The sequence below is a fragment of the Athene noctua genome, chromosome 2, assembly GCF_965140245.1.
Source record: "Athene noctua chromosome 2, bAthNoc1.hap1.1, whole genome shotgun sequence".
NCBI lineage: Eukaryota > Metazoa > Chordata > Aves > Strigiformes > Strigidae > Athene > Athene noctua.
Window position 1 is genome coordinate 124,757,326 of NC_134038.1, and position 19,616 is coordinate 124,776,941.

The 19,616-nt window shown below is 37.9% G+C and overlaps 1 protein-coding gene across 11 annotated transcripts in view; it reads right to left on the reverse strand.

Moving 5' to 3' along the window:
- Positions 1-964: 964 nt before the first annotated feature.
- Positions 965-19,616, reverse strand: part of CACNB2 (calcium voltage-gated channel auxiliary subunit beta 2) — a 263,484-nt gene continuing 244,832 nt past the window's right edge. For 4 of the 11 annotated variants that reach the window (XM_074900179.1, XM_074900178.1, XM_074900183.1 and 1 more), the window contains 4 exons: positions 10,771-10,922; positions 9,962-10,057; positions 8,478-8,663; positions 967-3,893 (listed from right to left, as the gene is read on the reverse strand). In XM_074900179.1, coding sequence (XP_074756280.1) covers positions 3,402-3,893; positions 8,478-8,663; positions 9,962-10,057; positions 10,771-10,922 — 926 coding nt within the window. In that variant the 3' untranslated portion in view covers positions 967-3,401. Of the gene's footprint in view, positions 3,894-8,477; positions 8,664-9,961; positions 10,058-10,770; positions 10,923-19,616 lie in introns of all 11 variants that reach the window. The other 7 variants (XM_074900180.1, XM_074900182.1, XM_074900176.1 and 4 more) reach the window with 6 other exon arrangements.

Sequence of the window (19,616 nt, forward strand, 5' to 3'; positions counted from 1 at the left end):
CCGCTGAACAGCACTGATGTGTATTCATTTGAAAAGACATACAAAAATAAGGTTAACATCTAACATATATACACATAACTGTTAAAATGCATCTCATTTCTATATACTGAAGTTCATTAGAAGAATACAGAGCGAGAACTGACAAGGCCTATGTATCACTTAGCTGTCCTTCTGTCTCACTGGTTCTATTATCTTTTTAGCTCATTTGAATAGAAATTTTACAGGTGGCTTTGCACCACACATACATAAGACGACTCTGGAGCTCACTGGGACCTCTACCATTCCTCAGATTCAAAGCTCCCAAAACCAGATACAGAAATATGAACTCATTGGTATCCTAATGCAAACAATAATATTAAACTTCCCTGTTGGCAAAATTTTGCAAAGACATTTCATCACAATAACCTTCGATATGTCCTCCAGTTGGAGTATTTTTAAAGCTTCTTATTGAAATAATTCTGTTAAAGTGCTTGATAAAGTAGTGACCAGCAGGCAGGTGATATTGTGCAATATGTGTAGTACAAGCTCACATTACAAATGATTTGTCACTCTTAAAACAATAACTGAAGGAAAGTATCTTAGCAAGGCTAATAAAAACCTATTGAGTGAGTCTGCCTAAGAAATGCATGTGTTAGTATGTTGTCTGTACATAATTAGCAGCACTATACAAAATATGATCCTCTCATTAGTTGGACTGGGACATGCCTTTTGTTGTGATAAGAGATTTAAATTCCATATATCAATATATAGGCCATACTTTAATACTAGGGCTTGGACTATGCTCTTTATTTTCTCATTTATTTGTCTATACATGGCTACCTACTCTATGGTTTTCATTCACTACTCGGTGCCTTGAAATTCTGCCAAACGTTCCTTAGAAAATACTTTAAGAAAGGTGGAAAGTAAATACTCTCTGGAGCAAAAGTTAAAAAAAAAAAAAAGAAAAAAAAAAAAAAAGAACCAAATAAATAACTGAAGGTATTAAAGTAGAATCCTTAGATCACTTCTTGGAGGACACAGCTGTCATCTAACAGCATTTACTGAAGCTGTAAAACAGCTAAAGCCAGGCTATATAGAGCAAGACAATGTAACTTCTTTTCCCATTTACATATCTGATGTATGTATCTATCCCATTTGATCTGATATGATTCAAACAACAAAGTCTGTCAATGTCATTTTCCACTGATACCCTGAAAATCCTCCTTGTATCAAAAGCCACTGTATATACACTCTTATATATCCATTTGGTAATACAACAGATCTACTTACCTACGCTTCCTTTGTCTACATTTAGTGATGTTTGGAAAAATGCTGAGAATTTTATTTTTAGAAAAATAACCTTTTCCTTGTGTTCCCCACAGTTCACTCTTTGAGCCAAATACTACCCTTGAATAACCACAACAGTCAGCCAGCACTAGGAGGAATGGCCAGATACCTGACAGCAGAATTTCACGCTCTTATGTTGCTGTAAAAAAATGCATATAAAGCATCAGGAAGAGGGGCGGAAGAGGGAGGACAGAGTATGTTTAAGGGAGTGAAACTGAATTGCTTGGATTCTGGAATAGGAGATTGGAGAAAACATGCACCTGCCATATATCTTATCCATTTCACTAAAATGATATTTAAAATCAGGCAATTCTGATATTCCCAGAATTAATAAATAAAAAGAACTTCCAGCTAAATTAATTATTATCCCACTACAGTCTTTATATAATGTGCTATTTACAGTGAAATACAAAAAGTATTTCATTCATACAATTACTACAAAGATTATATGTGATGCAGAACAGCTTTTACACTAGGCAAGGGTATGGAACCTATAGTCAAAAATAATAGTGAATTTCCCCCCACTTACCAGTGCAACAGGTGTTCAATGCAAAACAAACTGTGTTCACTCCCTTTGATTGCAATGCATTTTCTCTAGCAAGCTCCTAGCCAAAGTATTCTGTCACAGTCATTTTTCTAAGTTTTTACCAGCAGCACAACAGTTTAGGTGAAGGAAAAGCAGTGAGCTGGCTGCAAAGTGGGAATGCAGAGGAATTGGCAAGTGTAAAAAAAGTGGAGAAGCTACAAAAATTTATTTTCCAACAAAATAACTCTCCACAAGCTGTGTAAACTTTTCTTACTAAAACAAATACTCTAAACCACAAAGATTTTACATTTCCAGTGAAACACTCACAGTAACATTTGCCTGTTTTTACTCTCCTGAAGTCTCAACGAAGAGCCAGCAGATTTATGCCTTCTCAATTACCTGGGTCAGTAAACTCCCTCATATTCACTGACTGCAGTTTGGTTTTTGAAATTAATAGACAGAATGTAGAAATAGACTTCTTGGGCTGTTGAGTAACCTTTGTTTTCTTCAGTAGATTCTCACACTTTGCTGCCTAACGTGCACATGCACACGTACGCCCATCCACCACACACCCACTCACGTACACACCTCTGTCATGTGTGCTCTATTATTCAGACAACAGAACAAAAAAATCAAGCTGGGTCCATTGCAATTTTGTAACCTGTACAGAAAAGAATAATTTATAGTGATAAATTCGTTATCTTTACCATAAATTTAAAATGCAAAATTGGGTTTGCAAGGATAGTATAAGGTATAAGAGTTAGACCCTTTATCTCAAGCACTCATTCATATTTACAGTAAGTATAAGCTTTCTGCTACAGAAGAAAATTTAGATTGAACACTGTTACAGATTTCCTAAATGTGGCTAGTTCCAGTTGCCAGTAATTCAAAAGCAAATCTGCTGACTTGGCATTAGGACTCTAAAACAGTGTGATCAAACTTATATAGTAAGAAGGTGTCTGCAGAAATAACATTTATAAACTGTATATACAGTACACAGTACCAGTACATAGAAAACAGGTTTCAACTTTATGATCCCCTGTGTGTAAGGCAAGACTGAATTCTGTCTTCAAATGGAGTCCACCAGAGGTACAAGCAACAGATAGTGGCTCTTAAATCAATATGCAAATCAAGTGCATACAAATTAAAAATCAGAGCAGACAAAAAGTTTTAGATTTTTTATGTGCCGATTCTGGTTTGCTGAATACACAGGAAGTTACTAAACATCAAATGTACCTTTTTTTAAAAAACACTAACAACACCTTGATGGCAACAGATATTGTTCAAGTGGCAGCTACCAAAAAACAGCTTGAAAAATGGCATAGTACAACATCAGGAGCTCTGCAGTTGTACTACGCTAATTCATATAGCACTAACCAAAAATATAAGTATATGAATATTCTATTTCATGCTATTGCTATGCAAGCAACAGCAATACAAATCAGCATACAGAAGGATACCATATGTTCTGCAATGAAGAACCCAAAGATATTTTCAAGGGGCATTGTTACAAGACTTCAAAGAAACACAAGACTGCCAGAGGCAAAAGTTACTGGCGGATGTAAACATCCCTGTTCCATTCTCCCGCGTCGTTACGTTTTTTTGATATCACTTCCCCATCCTTGTCACAATATTGGTCCCTTGATTTATGACGACTACGCTGTTTGTTGCATTCATTGTGGTCCTGCTCGCGGTCCCTCTCCTTTGAGCGATGCCTTGATTCTCTATGTCTGTGATCACTGCTCCCATGGGACTCGTCTCTATGATTGTGATCCCTGTGAGAATCATAGTGGTCACCGTGGTCATGTGAACAGTCCTCCTTTGGCTCTACGTAAGCCGAATCTCTGCTGTCTTGTGTTTCTGAGTCAAAAGTTTCTTGCCTAGAAAGGCCTCTGACACCACTGCGATGGTTGTGGTGTTGGCTTGAGGAAGAGCGATGCTGGGATTTCTTGATGGGTTCAACCCGTGCTTCCTCTTCAATTTGTGAACTGCTGCGTTCAGGGACTGAATGATCATTCCTCTGGTCTCCTTGAGATCCCTGCTATCACAACCAGCAGTAAGTTCACGTACATGAAGTTCACATTTAAAAACTTTCCCCAATATCAAATTCAACTAGAAAGTACCATGAAACCAATAAAACTGTATGGAAGTACAAATTGTCAAAGTACACAACAATCCACTTTGAATCTAAACTAGAAAAAACCCATTAGAATTCAACGCTTACTGAAAATTCAGTATTATAATACAAACAATTCCTTCCACTCTCATCAGAATGGAGGGTGGCACTCGGGTTATTTTGTGACACCTTCTCATCTCCTGCAGTGTTTCTGACTATTCCAGTTCGCAATAATTTCCTACCACACTCCAGACAAAAGGAGAGCATGCAGGAGCAGGACCAACTGCAGAAAAATTAAAGAGGATGTACATGCCAGGAGAGGGCAGGTATCAGTTGAGAGTTCACAGGCAGCTGCTTGGAAACAGCCACTATGGAAAATGATTTTAGAGGGCTGAGGAGATGGATTCCAGCAGAGAACCAAAGTACAAATCCTTGGCTCTTTCAGAGTAGCTCTTTTTTTTTAAAAGAAAAAAATGGAATTGACTGGTATGAATAAAGTTTGTATTATGATACTAATACTATCACTGGCCTTCTGTTTTTCTCAGCAATAATTCCATTTCTTCATGGTAATGAAAAACTAAACTTTGAACTTATAATTTTAAGAGCTCTAGAATACAGACCATTGCCAAGAAAAGCATGAGGAAAGCGATATTATCACCTACAGAATTTCCTAACACACCACTACTATTAAAAGACTGAAATAAAAATTAACAGGTAATAACAAACCTACTCTTCACCAGCATAATGCTTTGAAATCACTGCAAAACGAACAAGCGGCATTATTTAACTCATTTGGCAGTTTCATTACATTAACCTGCTTTTATTCCCAAGCCACAGCCAAAGACTTTTCAACATTAATTTAAGAAATAGATTATGGTGAAATTGAATTATCCTTTTCACATTAGGTGAAGAATGTCAAGACAAAATCATTTCTACTGGCACAAAATTAAAGTAGGTTTTAAGAGTTATACAGGTGTCTGTTTGTGAGACTGTTCTGAATTTACCAAAGTTTGTCTAAAGTTTGCCCTCCTATGTTCAGAGTTATCTAAAAATAAGGATTGCCTCCAGGGCAGCTCACGGACATATCTTCTTTCTGTCTTTTATTTTGTGGAAAAGAGCTAGGGGGAGGAGAAAGTTTTGTCCTTCAGCCGCAGATCCTGGCAGGTGGGTTTCCTAGCAACCCAAAAAGTAAAATGACAGGAAATTGAACAGGAAGAAATCTGTATTTTATCAGAAACTTATAAAAAGCAACATATTTCAAATCAGCAATTTGATAAATTTGACAAATCTTCATTTTCTAAAAAAATTTTGTTCTGTAAACTTCCCAGCGACTAGCTGGGTTGCTCCATGTGTTCCTAATTTGAAACAAATGGTATAGATGAGAACAAGGTGAAATGACTCAACAGAGGTGAATTGTAAATGAAATTAAATGAAAAGCTAAAGAGGCTAAAGGAATGCCTGCTTTGGATGTGTAAACACATTTTTATTAGTTCACAACCGTGACTGCTTTTAAGGCACATAAACTGGGTACACACATGAAACCCTTTAATTCTCATATGGTCAAATGCCAAATATATATGTACCTATATACATAATTGTGACTACTCTGTTATTGCTGTGGCTTGAGAACAAATGCAAAATTTGAACCTGCTTTACTTTTACAAACTCAGATGCACGTTCTCTGCTATGATAAGTATGTGTGGAGGAGCACAGTGAAAAACTTTAGAACCAATACCTGCAATTTCAGAACAGTGTTAGGGCTTTTGGGATTTCCTGGCAAATTCATTGACAGTAACTTTCCCTAAATATTTCAGGGACACTGAGGGGGTAATGTTTAAATCTGGATTAGGGTCTGGCTTTGTGGTTCATATCCAAATTAGGGCTCTGATTTGGATTAGATTCTGCAGTGCAGGAATTTTATGGCTCAATCTCAAAGTTTTTTGCCTAAAATGGAGAAAGTTTGAGATAAGCCCATTTCATTATTCAGGATGTAATTTCAAAGAAGTAGAGGTTCTTGGAAAGAAGTTTAAGCAATGTTGAAAGAGGAGAGGGAAGTCTGTGTTCACCATGACAATTTGGCTTGCTCCCTATTTCCATCCAGTGGTCCCTATCTGCCTGCACCATATGTGCGTGAGGTTGCTCCAGTCTTCTTTTTGGCATTAGCTGAACTATTTCCCTACAAGAAGAATCCTGAGAACAGCTGTCAGGACAGTTTGCTCCAAAGCTCTACATCAGATAGACAGGAGGTGTATGGTCTTCACCGATTTAATTTCAAACAGTCCCAGGAGGCCTCACACCTTCAAGCACCTCGTGCCATGCAATGCACACAGTCAGCATCATGCTATAAAAATACCACTCTGGCGGCTGGCAACACAAATCTCTCATTACAATGTACACCAGGGACTGAAAAACCACAAAAAACAATTATGTCCAAAGGGATGCTACATTGGACCCAGGGGATAATGACTCAAATGCTTTGCAGTGCAGATGTGGCCCCTCCAGGCCAAATGGCTGGTGGCATGGTTTTTCTCTGAAGAGCAGTCCACAAAAACGGCACAGATCTAGACTTTAAATTCTCCAAATAGAGGGTCTTCTCACTATTGGCAGAATGGGTTCAGCCACCATGATTAGAAAATAAACCCACTCTATTTCAAGACTGTGACAGGCTCAAGTTTGAGATGTCAGCTGAAAATGTATCACAGGAAATGAAACAAAAGGAACATAGAAGTCCTGTGTTCCATAAGGGACCCCCACTGCTTCGCACTTTTGGATTAGTAGACCTACAAACAAACTGTGAAATTGCAAATACATTCTCATTTTTAGTCCTTAAAATAAAAAGCTGTTAATTTGTAAGTAGATAGCATCACATTCACAGAAGTGTTATTAAAACTCTATAGTTTCTCCAGAGAGTGTGATTAATAAAATGAGTACATGAACTACAAATCCACACCCAAAAGGCATAAAAAAAAACCTTGAGCAAAATAATAAACACATCTACAAAGAAAAGGAAGTTTATCTAGCAAGTCTGCACACAACAATAATGAATTTCATACTCAGAAATTCTTCCAGCTCACAATTTTTTCAGGGTGTTTCAGCTCTGAGGACAGAAAAAAAGGTAGAAATGAGCCATAGCTTACAGTCTCTTTTCCCTCAACTGCTTTTAAAAGCAAAAGAAGGAGATATCCTGCAAGGTGGCTGAAGCAATTTTTCTTGCTAAAGAACAAACCTGCCAAGTCTGTGGTCTTCTAATGGGAAATAAATTCTTTGATACAAAAAATTGCTTTGCAAGGCCATAAAAACAAAAAGCAAATTTCTGGCATTTTAATTTGGGTGCAGATTTTTGTTTTTCTTTGATTTTCTAAAAGGAGGCATTTTTCTTAGCCAAAGTTATAAATTTTAACTGACATAGGTATGTAATATGTGGGCATATGTAGAACTTAGGTGGAAATTTAGATGCAGACATTATTTGAGCTGGGACACAGAAATTTTAACACCCACTGTGATGTTTTTGGCCTCAAGGCATCACTTGCTATTTATAATATTTATAAAGTAGCATCTTTAAAGACCTTATGTCATGCCATGCAACACATACAAAAAAGGAGAGGATTTCATTATGCTGAAAACCTTAATACAATTATACAAACCAAAAGCTGAAGGAGAAAAAAGGGGATACAACGTCAACAGGCAGGTCAGTGTGGTGGTAGGAATAAAGCCTGTTTTTCCCAGCTTGCTAGACAGTACCCTCACTGTTCAGAATATAGTGCCTCTCAAGGTCTTTCTGCACAATGTGCAGCTGGACTCGGTTTTATGTAAGAGTTTGGCTTGAAGGAAGTATGTACTTTTCATAGCAACGGCCAATGAATAAAAGAACAAAGGAAACACTGGAAGGGCCACTTTGACCTTGAGACATCACAGTCAGTCATTCTCAACCTCTACAACTCTATAGCCTGTGGGAAGACAGGAACAGATTCCCTCCAATATTTGTGGATCTGCACTGTACATAACCCAATTTGTCATGCAGGGCCTCTGGGGCTGGGATTTGCCTCTTAGCAATAGTGTGCCCATCAGTCAGAGCGTTACCAGAGGCTGTAACACACATAGTATTAGCCCAGTTTTATTCTGCTGATTGGATTACGTATGGCCAGTTATAAAAATGTTTGTGGCCGATACATGTATTACTGGCACAGTGGTGTCCTGGGCACAATAAAATTTTAAGTATTCCACTTCACATCACCATATGTTTTCAGTCAGTCTGGTTTAGTCCTTGGAATCAAAACCAGCCCCCTAGTCAATACGCAAACACATGCTACTGTGAATACAATAGCAATAACAATAACGTGCCTGTATTTGCCTTTTACACTGAAAATAGGTGAATGTCTGCTGAAAAAGCTCTTACTCTACCAACAACAGCAAGACATATTCAGCATATTCTAGTATCATACTACCACTGTGCTTTGGAAGAGGAAGAAGTTGACAGAAAAAAAAGAAGAGATGGCATAAAAACTGTACCTGTAAATTAATATTTGGACCTGGGCTCACAGGCAGAGTGGCTGTTGCAAGTGTGCGAGTGAGAAGCTGGTTAGGAGGATTGCTGCTAGGTGGATGTGTGGCCTTCCAGTAGGCTTCCAGATAGTCAGCAAGGTGCTCACAAGCATCTTCAAGCTGGTTCTCATCAAGAATTACATCGAACATTTCCTGATAAAGAAAAGGTTTTAGTGAGAATAACCACCAGCTAAAGGGATATCAGCTAGAGACATTAATGACTGCAATTCTCATTCATCAAAAATGAACTGCATTTCTAATACTTGTGTTAAGATATGTCACTCTTTTTGTTGTTTTTTTTTTTCAATGCATTTGATACAAAAGACAGCAATCACAACTAGCACTAATGTTACACTTGCTAAAGCAAGCCCTCATGACTCCCACTTAGGAATGCACAAAGAGTCAAAGAACATAGGAAGAGGCAGCTTGAACAAATCTGACTGAACAAATCTGCAAGAAAAGGGATTTACTCCCCCTTTCTAGAATAACTAAGAGAAAAGTAAGATAAACTAAGGTCAGTTACTAATAACAGTAAGAAATACAAGTAATTCACATCATCCAGATTCCAAGTGTTGTACAAATACTAGGTAAGAGATTGGTCACATGGTCTAATTTCAGGCACTAACGTTAGTCAGTGAGTTTCCTCTGTTCCCTCCCCGGTCAGGGAGACAGGAGTCCTCCTGAAGACAGCTTTGAGAATCTACGCAGGTCTCTTGCTTTCTTCATTGACTTCCTGGAGACCTGAGGATACTCGTCTCTTTAATTGAGATGTTTGAACTTAAATGATGAAAAATCCCCCTCACTCAGCTCCATAACTATAGCAAATTCTAATATCTGCAACTGAACTGAACCTTCATCTTCTGGTCTCTTACCCATACTCTTGACAGTTGAGTATGCAGGTAATAATGCTTGCCATGTTTAAATAACAGCTGGGGTCTTATCATCTCCATTTTGTAAGTGGAAGTTGAAAGAATTTGCTGCAGTACACATCAACAGAAGAACTGCAGAGCTCTCAGATACACGGTACCCAACAGCTCTTTGCCAAAACTGTGACCAAGTACGTCAGCAGTGATGGGCTGTGGTGACATATGCCCAAAGAGAGCTACCCAAACCATCAGCTTTACCTAAACTGCCAGAGATAAAGCACAGTCAACTAGGAGGGTTCATTTTTAGACTAATATCCCCAAAAGAATTATCAAGCAAAACAAATGCTCAGCTTTTTTGAGAGGTGAATGTATTGAGCACATATCTTAATAACTGCTCGTGACTACGATTTTTTCCCTGCACTCTTGTGCAGAGCACAGAGACCTCATGAGGCGTTCTGCAAAAAAAAGGCAATAGTGAAATATGGCCAGAAGAGGGCAAACATTCCCAGAAATTACATAATTAACCTCGTGCTTGAAAAGAAAGGCACCTTTCAAAGAGGGAGACATAAATTAACAGTAACTCACAGGAGGACACTGTGCCAGTTTATCAGCTGCCACCATCTGAACATTAAGGTGCTTGGCCTGAGATTTCCCTCGAGATTTTATTAACCTCTGTAAAACCTGTGAAAAATATGACAGAATAAAAGTGAGCAGGTTCAGACTTAATGTACATATACAACCACTTAAAATGTTTACATTAACTGAGCAGGTCCAATTCTTCATTTGATGGCTTCAGTAGCATTTCCCATGCTGTTTACATCCAGACACAGCTCATTTTCATTTACTTCCCAACATCTTCTTTCCTGTTATGAGCACTAAAAAGTTCCCCTCCTATTTCCCTCTACTGCTTCTGATTTTGTTTATTTCTAAGTTGAAATTATTTAATTGCTGAGTTCTCTTTCCATAACTCATTCTTCTCTTTCAAATGTCTCTTCACAAGGTCTGTGCAGACTTTTTTCCAGAATGAAAGAGTACATTACCAGGATACGTTAAAGTTTACCAGTCAATCTGATATTCATTACGTAAAAATCCTTTCATGTCTGCATTTTGAGTCAACAAACTGTTAGCATTACTTACGTGCTTGATAGTAAAAGTGCAATCGCAATTTAAAAAAGCATTGGAACTACAGCATCTCCAAAATGGGTTTTGGTAACACCAGAGATAAGATACTATTTTGATTAATAATGTTTCACCATCCAAAGGGAAGCTAGAACAACATATAGCTCTGAACTTTAATAAGGACACGTGATTATCTGCATTTAAGACCAAAAAAAAAAAAAAAGAAAAGAAAAAATAAATTACTGAAACAGCAGGAATATCAGTAAAATATTTACCTTAGGAGAAGAAATCTTTACGTATACTATAATGGGAGCCAGAGAGGTTTTGCTTAGCTGAGCTGGGTGGTTAATGGTATCAGCATCAAGCACTACCAACTGCAGCGTCCTTGCCAATTCAAAAATCCGTTCAATTTCACTTTGAACTTCAGCTGCAGATAAGTAAAAAATTAGAGTTACAAAAATATTGAAAGGCTATTAGTTTTAAGAAATGTAAAAATGTGGTAAGTGGTGTGTTGCTCCTTCTCAGGCTGGCAGGAGTTGTTAGCCGTGCATGTTCCTGGCATGCTAGGGAAATGAATGCAATGAGAGCATTTTATCCCCGGTTTGTTGCCCCCGCAGGCAGCACTGCTTGCCTCTCTCACCTCCACCGCTTCCTGCAATCCCAGCCTGAAGAGATACCTTCTTACAAGACCCCAGTCCATGTATGTAAGAAAAAAACCCGGTAAGAATGCTTGCTGCATCACACAGTAACATTACTATGCTATTAATTTCCTACATGTAAATAATTTCAGCTCAAACTTTAATCTTATATAGTACTCAATTTGCCCAAACTGGAGTGCCCTAGGTAGGCACTGAGATGTACTGAGGTGTCTATATCAGCAGAAACTCCTACTTTTCCATTTATTTCAACTTATCAAAGCTCTGGAAAACAGTGTTTCCTTCATATACTGGCCTCGGTATGGTACCATATTAAAAATTTGATTACTATGTGTAAAATACTTTAAAAAAATATAATTCAACACTCCAAATAATGCTATGGTATCCTCCTCACAACCCCAGCAGTTCTGGAAAGGTGATTTTCCCAGAAAATACCATCTTCTGGTAACTCATGTTCACAGCTCCTCAGCACCCTGCCTTACTGGCAGTAGATTCCAGGGCAAACCTCTCCAAGGCAGATGGACTGCATCCGCTTTCACAAGTGATGTAGAAACTGTCCTCATTCCCAAATGAAACAAAACTAAATCTTGTAACAGCAAAATCATCCTTAAACGGAATCACATTTTCTGTTCAAATCTTGCTATAGGCTGACTTCACAGAGAAATTACAGAAGCTGGATGATTCGTGCAAGTCTATAAAGAAGGTTATAGAGCCAGGTAAGATTGTCATTCATACAGTTTTCCCTTTAAAGGCTGTGCACACTCTATGAACCAAGACGATTAGATAATCCAGCCCATTCAAAGTGAGTATTAGAAGATAACCAACAGAATCTTAAACATCAGCAAGAGGTACCAGAAACTTATTTATTAGAGAGTTTCTTGAAATGACACTATCAGTATTTGATCTCTGCTGATAGAAGCATTACATCTGCTTGAAAACACAGCCTATCTGATCTGGCTAGAGAGTTTTCTATAGCAAACAGTCTCTTTCAAGAGGTGTGAAGAGACTGATTTTTTGTTATCTTAGAATAGCAACTGAATCAATTAGATACCATTATAAGGTTGCAAAATTTCCAAGAGAGACCAAAGCATCCCAGCTAATCTCCATTTAGCTCAAAATCTTTCGGTTCCAAATTAATAGATGATTATTAAATCATTTTATAAATGAAGTAAAATCTGAAATGGCCATCAGAAAATCTATATATGATGCTCTCTATTGGAGGAGGTTGACATTGTTTTGGATCTATTAGAGATCACCTCCATCTGTTCGTAGTTATTCCCCATTTCGCCTGAGTACGTGCCAGTCAGTCTTTTACAGCAGAGAACATTGCAAGATGTGCACAGCATGCTGGTATGGAAAGCATCGGTGCGTGCTTTGCTGCTCGTTGATAAAAGCACTGGTCCAGCTGCTGTCTGAATTAGGACCACATTTTTGAAGACAGAACTTCTGATTGTTGTTGGCGCATTCATGATTACATTTTCTGCAACTTCGTTGCACAGAGATATTGTTGGAATGACTGAATACCACAGTGATTTAGAAGAAGACAGTCAATAGTCTATCCCTAATTTAAGTCCAGATGACAACTAGAATAAACATATCAGAGATAATTTGTCATACTGTTCTGATGATGAGTTTGGATTGCTTTCCTGCAATTTTAAACCAGGCTCAACACTTCAGTCAGTGTAACAATATCAGTTAATGTATCATTTCAAGACCATTCCAGACTGCTAAAAACCCTTGTTCAAGACAATTTATAACCAGCAAAATCTGTCTTTTTGCCAGTGTATCATAATTTTGTCTGGGGAAACAGTATTTGCTACACTGCTGGAAGCACTTTTTTGCCAGTATAGAATACATCTCTGTGAACTACATTTCCTGCTATATACCTTTTGAAACAACCCTTTGTCAGGGCAGAGCATGCCTCAGGGTATCTTCCATTGTGAAACATACCCAGGGCAATAACTGCAGGTAACTATGGTCCCATGAACCAGTAGTTTCCACCTGAGTCCAAAGATGGAGAGATATCTTTTCCATTGATTACAATGTATTTCAATATTTATTTTTCTTAACTTGGGCATAGGAGAAAAGTTCAAGGAACTACACTGCATCGTTGATTAACTAACATGTTCCGCCTCTGTCTCTCCAGTCAAGAATTGGTGGAAAAAAACACCACAGAGATTGACAAAGAGGTCCTGACCTCCTGTCCCTTAAGAGTACTTTTTTAGCTCTGGAAAAGCCTCCATTTTGCTTCAAATCTTCCTTGTAGTCTAAAGTTTTACTACACATAAGATTGTTGCAATTACTTAAATAATAGTAGCTTCTCTTATTAGATGACAAAGGCTTTATCTACTGCTGCAGCTTTGGTTTTCATCTTTATTTAGCAACATCTCTAAAAACCAAATTCTATACCTGTAAAGATTCTTTCCCAACAAGACTCAACACAAATTTTCTCTCAGACTTTTGACCAAAGTAAGCAAAGAACCCTAAATGTCATGTAACACAAATGTCACTGGTAGTTAAAATAGGAAGCCTGAGAACAATGACAGTGTGGTATCTTCAAAGCAGCACAGTAATAGCTTAGCAATCTTCCCACCTTCGTGAATATAATCTATTTATACTAATGTCCCTTCCAATGTACTGAAGAGGCATAACAGTGAGGCTGTAACAGGTAACTCCAATAAATTATATTTGCCATAAACATACTTAGATCTACTGTGACAATCATGAAATGCTGGCAGCCCAGCTACAACACTCAAAACCAGAAATAAGCTATTAGATTTTAAAGCGACCCTTACAATCTATTTGATACGGCCTCCTTGGTAATCAGAAATGGAACAGATTTGAAATGACAGGAGCACTCAGCTATTTATTCCATACAATAGGGGGTCAACTCTAAGAAACAAGAAGTACACATCTTCCGGCCAACTTTAAATACTGCACTTTAAACTTACTCCCATATATTAATTCCAAATATCTCTACTGTACCCTGAAATGAACAGAAATTCAGTGCAATAAGAGCATAAGTAAATGGTTTATCCCATTATGGGGGCAGACAAATATTCTTCGCACTGGTTGGACCTTACAAGTGAATTTCAAGCAAAAATGTTTAACAATTCATTACAATAATCTCACCTAAAGTAAAGGCAAAGACACAGCAAAACTGCATTGCCCCATGGTCTCCAGGCCTGATTACGGGCCCCAGACCAGGGGCAATGCTGGGGAGCAGAAGCCTCTCTGCCTTCCCTCTAGCACACCCAGCTAAGAAGGAGAAAGTCTTGGAGGGGGACATAATCAATTAAGAGGGAATAAATGCTCCAGTTTAATCCTCAGGCAATGGACCAGATGATACCTGGATTACAGGTTTTAATCAAATTTCTAACATAAATATAGTTTTGAAAATATATTTCTCTGGTCTCAACCAAATCCCTTAGGCACTAGCTTGTTACATAAAAAGGGGAGGGTGGGAGTGGGAGGATGACAATATTTTGCAGGGAAAGTGGCTGCATGTGTTACTCATGCCTAACAGATGGGGTTCCTGCAAGAGATAAGGCAGAAAGGAGAAGAGAATGTCTGCTGCTCTGCCTGGCGCTCCCGTCTGGGCTCTGCTGAAGGGGAGCTGTGGGGTGAGGTGCTTCAGGAAAACAGGGTTTTCCTCTTCCTGCCTGCTGAGGCTCAGTTTAGACAGAATTCAGATGGCTTGAATGCACACACACGTCCAAGTGGTATTTACAGATACAATTGATGTCTGGAAACCTCAACATAACCAAGATCTATTTATAATGGTCTAACATCTCCTGAAATGCAATACTGTAATTATGTGAAAATACAAAACAGATAGTGTCATTTATAAATATTAAATAAGACATGAAAACGTCTATTTCTTCCTCTATCTCTCTGGGCTAGCAAAACAACAGCATTCCTGGAATGATGCTTCTTGTGCCAGGTTTAAACTGGAAGTAGATTTCAATGGCCTATGAATGAAAAAGCTTGCAATCAGAGGATTGCAGCAGAAACACGAGCGGATGAGCACTGCACAAAGGAGAGCTGCCTTGAGATGACTGAGACAGGCAGAACTGCAGATGCTCCAGAAGGTGCCATGCAGCAGTGTAATGTTGCTCATGTCATTAAAGCTCCCCTACACTCTGTTAGAGAGTAACTGGGATAGGAAGACTGGGCAACGAAGCAGTCTAACATTTATTTTGCCCAGGGGACCAAGCAAGTGTCTCTGCATAGTTCAGAATGGATATCATCACGTCAGGCTGGCACTAACTTGCATATTTCTGCACCATGCCTCATTACTCAGTACAACACTATAGGCTTTTACAGCTCTGATCCATACATAGACACTAAGTAAGTGTTCCCTAAGTCTGTTTTATTCAGAACAGACGTAAAAAAAAAATGCTCAGCCTTTCTCACAGATAGGATGTGGAACCACTCCATTGCTGGCTATTCAACCTCTCCTGCTGATGGTGTGCCACTCACAAAACATTTGCGTATTTACTGAGTGGGAGGGATACTGACTCTGTAGCCTGATGCTTAGAGTGGGAGGCAAAACACGTGGATTCCAGTTCTTTCTCCAGATAAAGTTTAATTATTATGCAAAGTGCGTAAGCTCAGGAGGACAGACTGACAACCATTATAAAGGTGATCACCGCCCTGTCATGGCGATGGAAATTACGAGTTTACGCCTCTGTTAGCAGAGAACAGAAATGAACCCAGACTTCTTTGCATTCTGGTTACACAACCCAAACCCTTAGTCTTGGATAAAATGAGGACACACACAGACACTAACTTCTTATCAGTTTCATGAGTCTAGGAGAAAAAAAAGCAAATTAGATCAATTCAACCTACAGGTGTGAACAGTTTTAAGGCAAGCAAACTGTATTTTTAAGAAAACAGTTAACTTGCTAAAAAAATATCATTCACCTATCCAGATATCTTAGTTATTATACAAGTATCCGTAAACTTACAAATTATTCTAACACATTGCTATATTGCTTTGTCTCTAGCACATGTTTTGTTTCAATATAGTTATCATTCACAAATATTTCAGCGCATTACCATGGGAAACTAGAGTGACATGTTGCTCAGAGCTATCTCTAATTTAGAGAAATTAAGAATTACTCCTCCCTCCATATATCCTTTGGAAACACTCAGGAAATGTCATTAAAATACTTTGCCAATACTATATAAAAAAATTATTTGTAAGTTAGAATACTGGAAAGTTAGTATCAAACTTCTAACACAGAACCACCTGGAGAATATATTAGAGAGGTTCTGACCTTAGATCTTAACAAAACCAAGGTTGGCCCAGCAGGATAAAATAACATTTTAAGACAAGTGAGGCTGATAAATGGTAACAGGTTCAGGATCTTCATGCTACTCTTTCCCCATCTGTGTGCAAAAAGAAACGTAACCACATCCTCATAACCCAAAAGCTCTTGGCTGCTATATTACAGCATTCTGGTTCAAGACAGCTTCAGGTTTAGGAGATTACTTTACCATATCTGAGGATTTAATGCCTGCAAGTGAGAGTTCTGGAAGCTTGTCCCAGATACCTTGAAGATAAAATTATAAAGGGACAATGAGAATTTTCTATAACTCGTTGAACACCTTTTTTCTTCTCTTTCAACTTGAGACTTTGAAACGGAATGGAAACACACTCTTGATTAAATCCCAATTTTACATTCTTTCACAGCCTCTGTAAGTAGGGAAGAATTTTTATAAGGCTTAGCTAGCATTCTTTTAAGTTTATTTTAAAATTATAGTCGGGGAATCATTTACTTGAAACTTATTGTATACAACAATTGTCATTCAATTACCAATTACAACAACTGTCATTAAATTACCAACATGGAGAATACATAATAACATTATCGTACATAATGTGTATACATATATATAAAATAAATTGTTACCATAGTTTCAAGCATTCAACTTGCTTTTCACACAGATATCAAGAAATTAAAAATACAAGGTTAAAATTTGCAGTGATAATCCACTGCTATTTGTTCAAGCATTTATGCTTCATTTTCAGAAGACAAAACTCTGGGATATCAACCTAATGATGTGATTGGGAGCTCCATACATTTCCTAGAGACAACCTTGCAAAGGCAGGCACTCAGTTGCACATGTAAATTGGGTGCATGTAATGTCTGACAGGTTATTGCATATGCACACAGAAAGCAAATAAACAGATTCCCAGACAATGGACTGCAATTGATTTACCATACACATGACGATGTATTTTACATCAGCGTTCACACGTCTGTGTTAGAATATGTAGATTAGGTGCACATGCCTTAGAAATTTACAGTGGAAAACCTAATTTTTAGTGTTTACTTGACAATCTCAACTTTATCTTTAGAATGACTTGAAAACAAATAAGGAAAACCAGAAAGATTTTCTAGAAGAAATACTTAGCAACACAGCACAGGATTGGCTTTTGTCTATCAGTGAGCTAGTTATGAGAAACACACGGTGGTTCTGTGCGGTACAATAAAGCACTGAACACAAAACAGCAGGAAAAGTAATTTGCAAGCTTGTATACATACCCAAAACATCTGGAAAGGGAGAGCATTAATGAAGCAAAGAATGGGAAAAGCCAAGACAATCAGGTTCTTGTACAAAGCATATAGCATGAGGTAAGGTTATAACAAGCGTAACATACACAGAAACAAGAAGAAAAAGGTTTGTGTCCTTTTGACGAAGAAATGCAGCAAAAGCACTAAAGCTGGTTCAGCAGTTTCTGAGAATGGCAGACATACATACAGAAATTTAACTAAGCCACCTGGGACTGATTTTCAGGTGAATGAGATTTAACCATGTACTGAACCTTCTTGGAGAGAAAAATCTTTTCAAAATTACGTATTTCTTCTAGGCTTTTAAAGAAATTAATCAATTGCCCTTTCCTTAAATTTAGCTCTAGCATTTCACATATTAAGCATATCACAGTACTGACAAGCAAACATTTCTCTATATACAAAACAAGCTTTCATATAGAAGAAAAATAAAACTGTACTGTCCTCCTAAATCTTTACGACACAGACACTATTTTTATAAAATCCTTGCATTCATTAATTTTACACTAGACTATTCAGCATTGGTTTCCAATTAGTCAAATCCCAAGTCTATTTTTAACTGATTCCTTTTACAGAAGCAAACGTTCAGTTGACAGGTGTGTGTAGCATTAAGCCCACTGAGACCTCCCTATAATCCTGTAAATCCAGTCCTCGTGGCAATTCCTACTCTTGATGATCACGTTGTTTGTCTATGCCTCCTTGAAATTAATTCTGGATTATCTATTATATCAGTTCCAAATAATGGTGCTCACTCCACTATTCACTGTACTACGCACAATTATTAACAATATGCGTAATACTGCAAACCTATACGGGGTGATAAGGTAAGAGTTCTCAAAAAGAGGTTCATTTATTTACCAGAAAAACTATTTGGTATTAATACATCAAGCACATTATCTTTGCACTACATTAACCCATTGACAGAACACTTACTAAAATGATACTTACATAAAACCCAACAATATATTTTCAAAAGTATAACAATTAGCCTTTTCTGCTGCAGTTACAACTGCTGCTCAGGAACGTGAACATAACTGAGGGGTAAATCAGTAGTTTGACTGCCTAGCTGCGTGAGGTACCACTACACAAAGGTGAGTGAGTAAAGGAATAGCTTCCCATTAAACCTGGAAGGGGGGGAGGGATCTGGGTTAACATAAAGCAGTTCTGGAGTGTTATATTTGCTGTAATAAAAAGCCATTTTTAAATGGTACGGGATGTAGAAGTAGCCACATGGGTCTCAGTCAATGCACCACTGACTGTTCAAGGAGGAGAGAGACAGAGAGCAACTCATCTCCCTCGTGTCCCACAGTGGTGCAGCCAGGAGACTCATTCAGAGCAAAACAAAACAAACTAAAACAAACCCTGTTTTTCATTAACAAGATCAAATTTTATTGCAATAAGTACCATATTAAAATACCTGGACCAAAACTAAGTCATTGTAGATAGTCTGGACCACAAAAAAAAAAATCAGTGTTTGCTGAAATTCTTATTTTTGCAGTGGTTTGGAGAAAAGGTGCTATTATTCTTATTTTCTACAAGGGAAAATGTAGGTATAGAAAGAATTCACTTCCCAAACTCCTCAGCAGACCTGCAGCAGACACTAGAAAAGAATTAACATAACCTGAGTCCCAACTCTATGATTTATCTGTGACTGAACCTTGCATTAGAAGACAATACTATTTGGCTGCAAAGCTAGTACTAATAAAGTAGGAAATTCCAAGATAGCTCTCTTAAATTAAACCTTTTGTGATCTGTATTATAAGACAACATGCTCAGGAACATACAATAAAGTTCTTTCTGTAAGGCTGCTGTCTCAATCAGTACTCAACGCCATACACTGTCAACTGATCGGCAGCTATTCAACCATTTACTTTCTCTTCATTG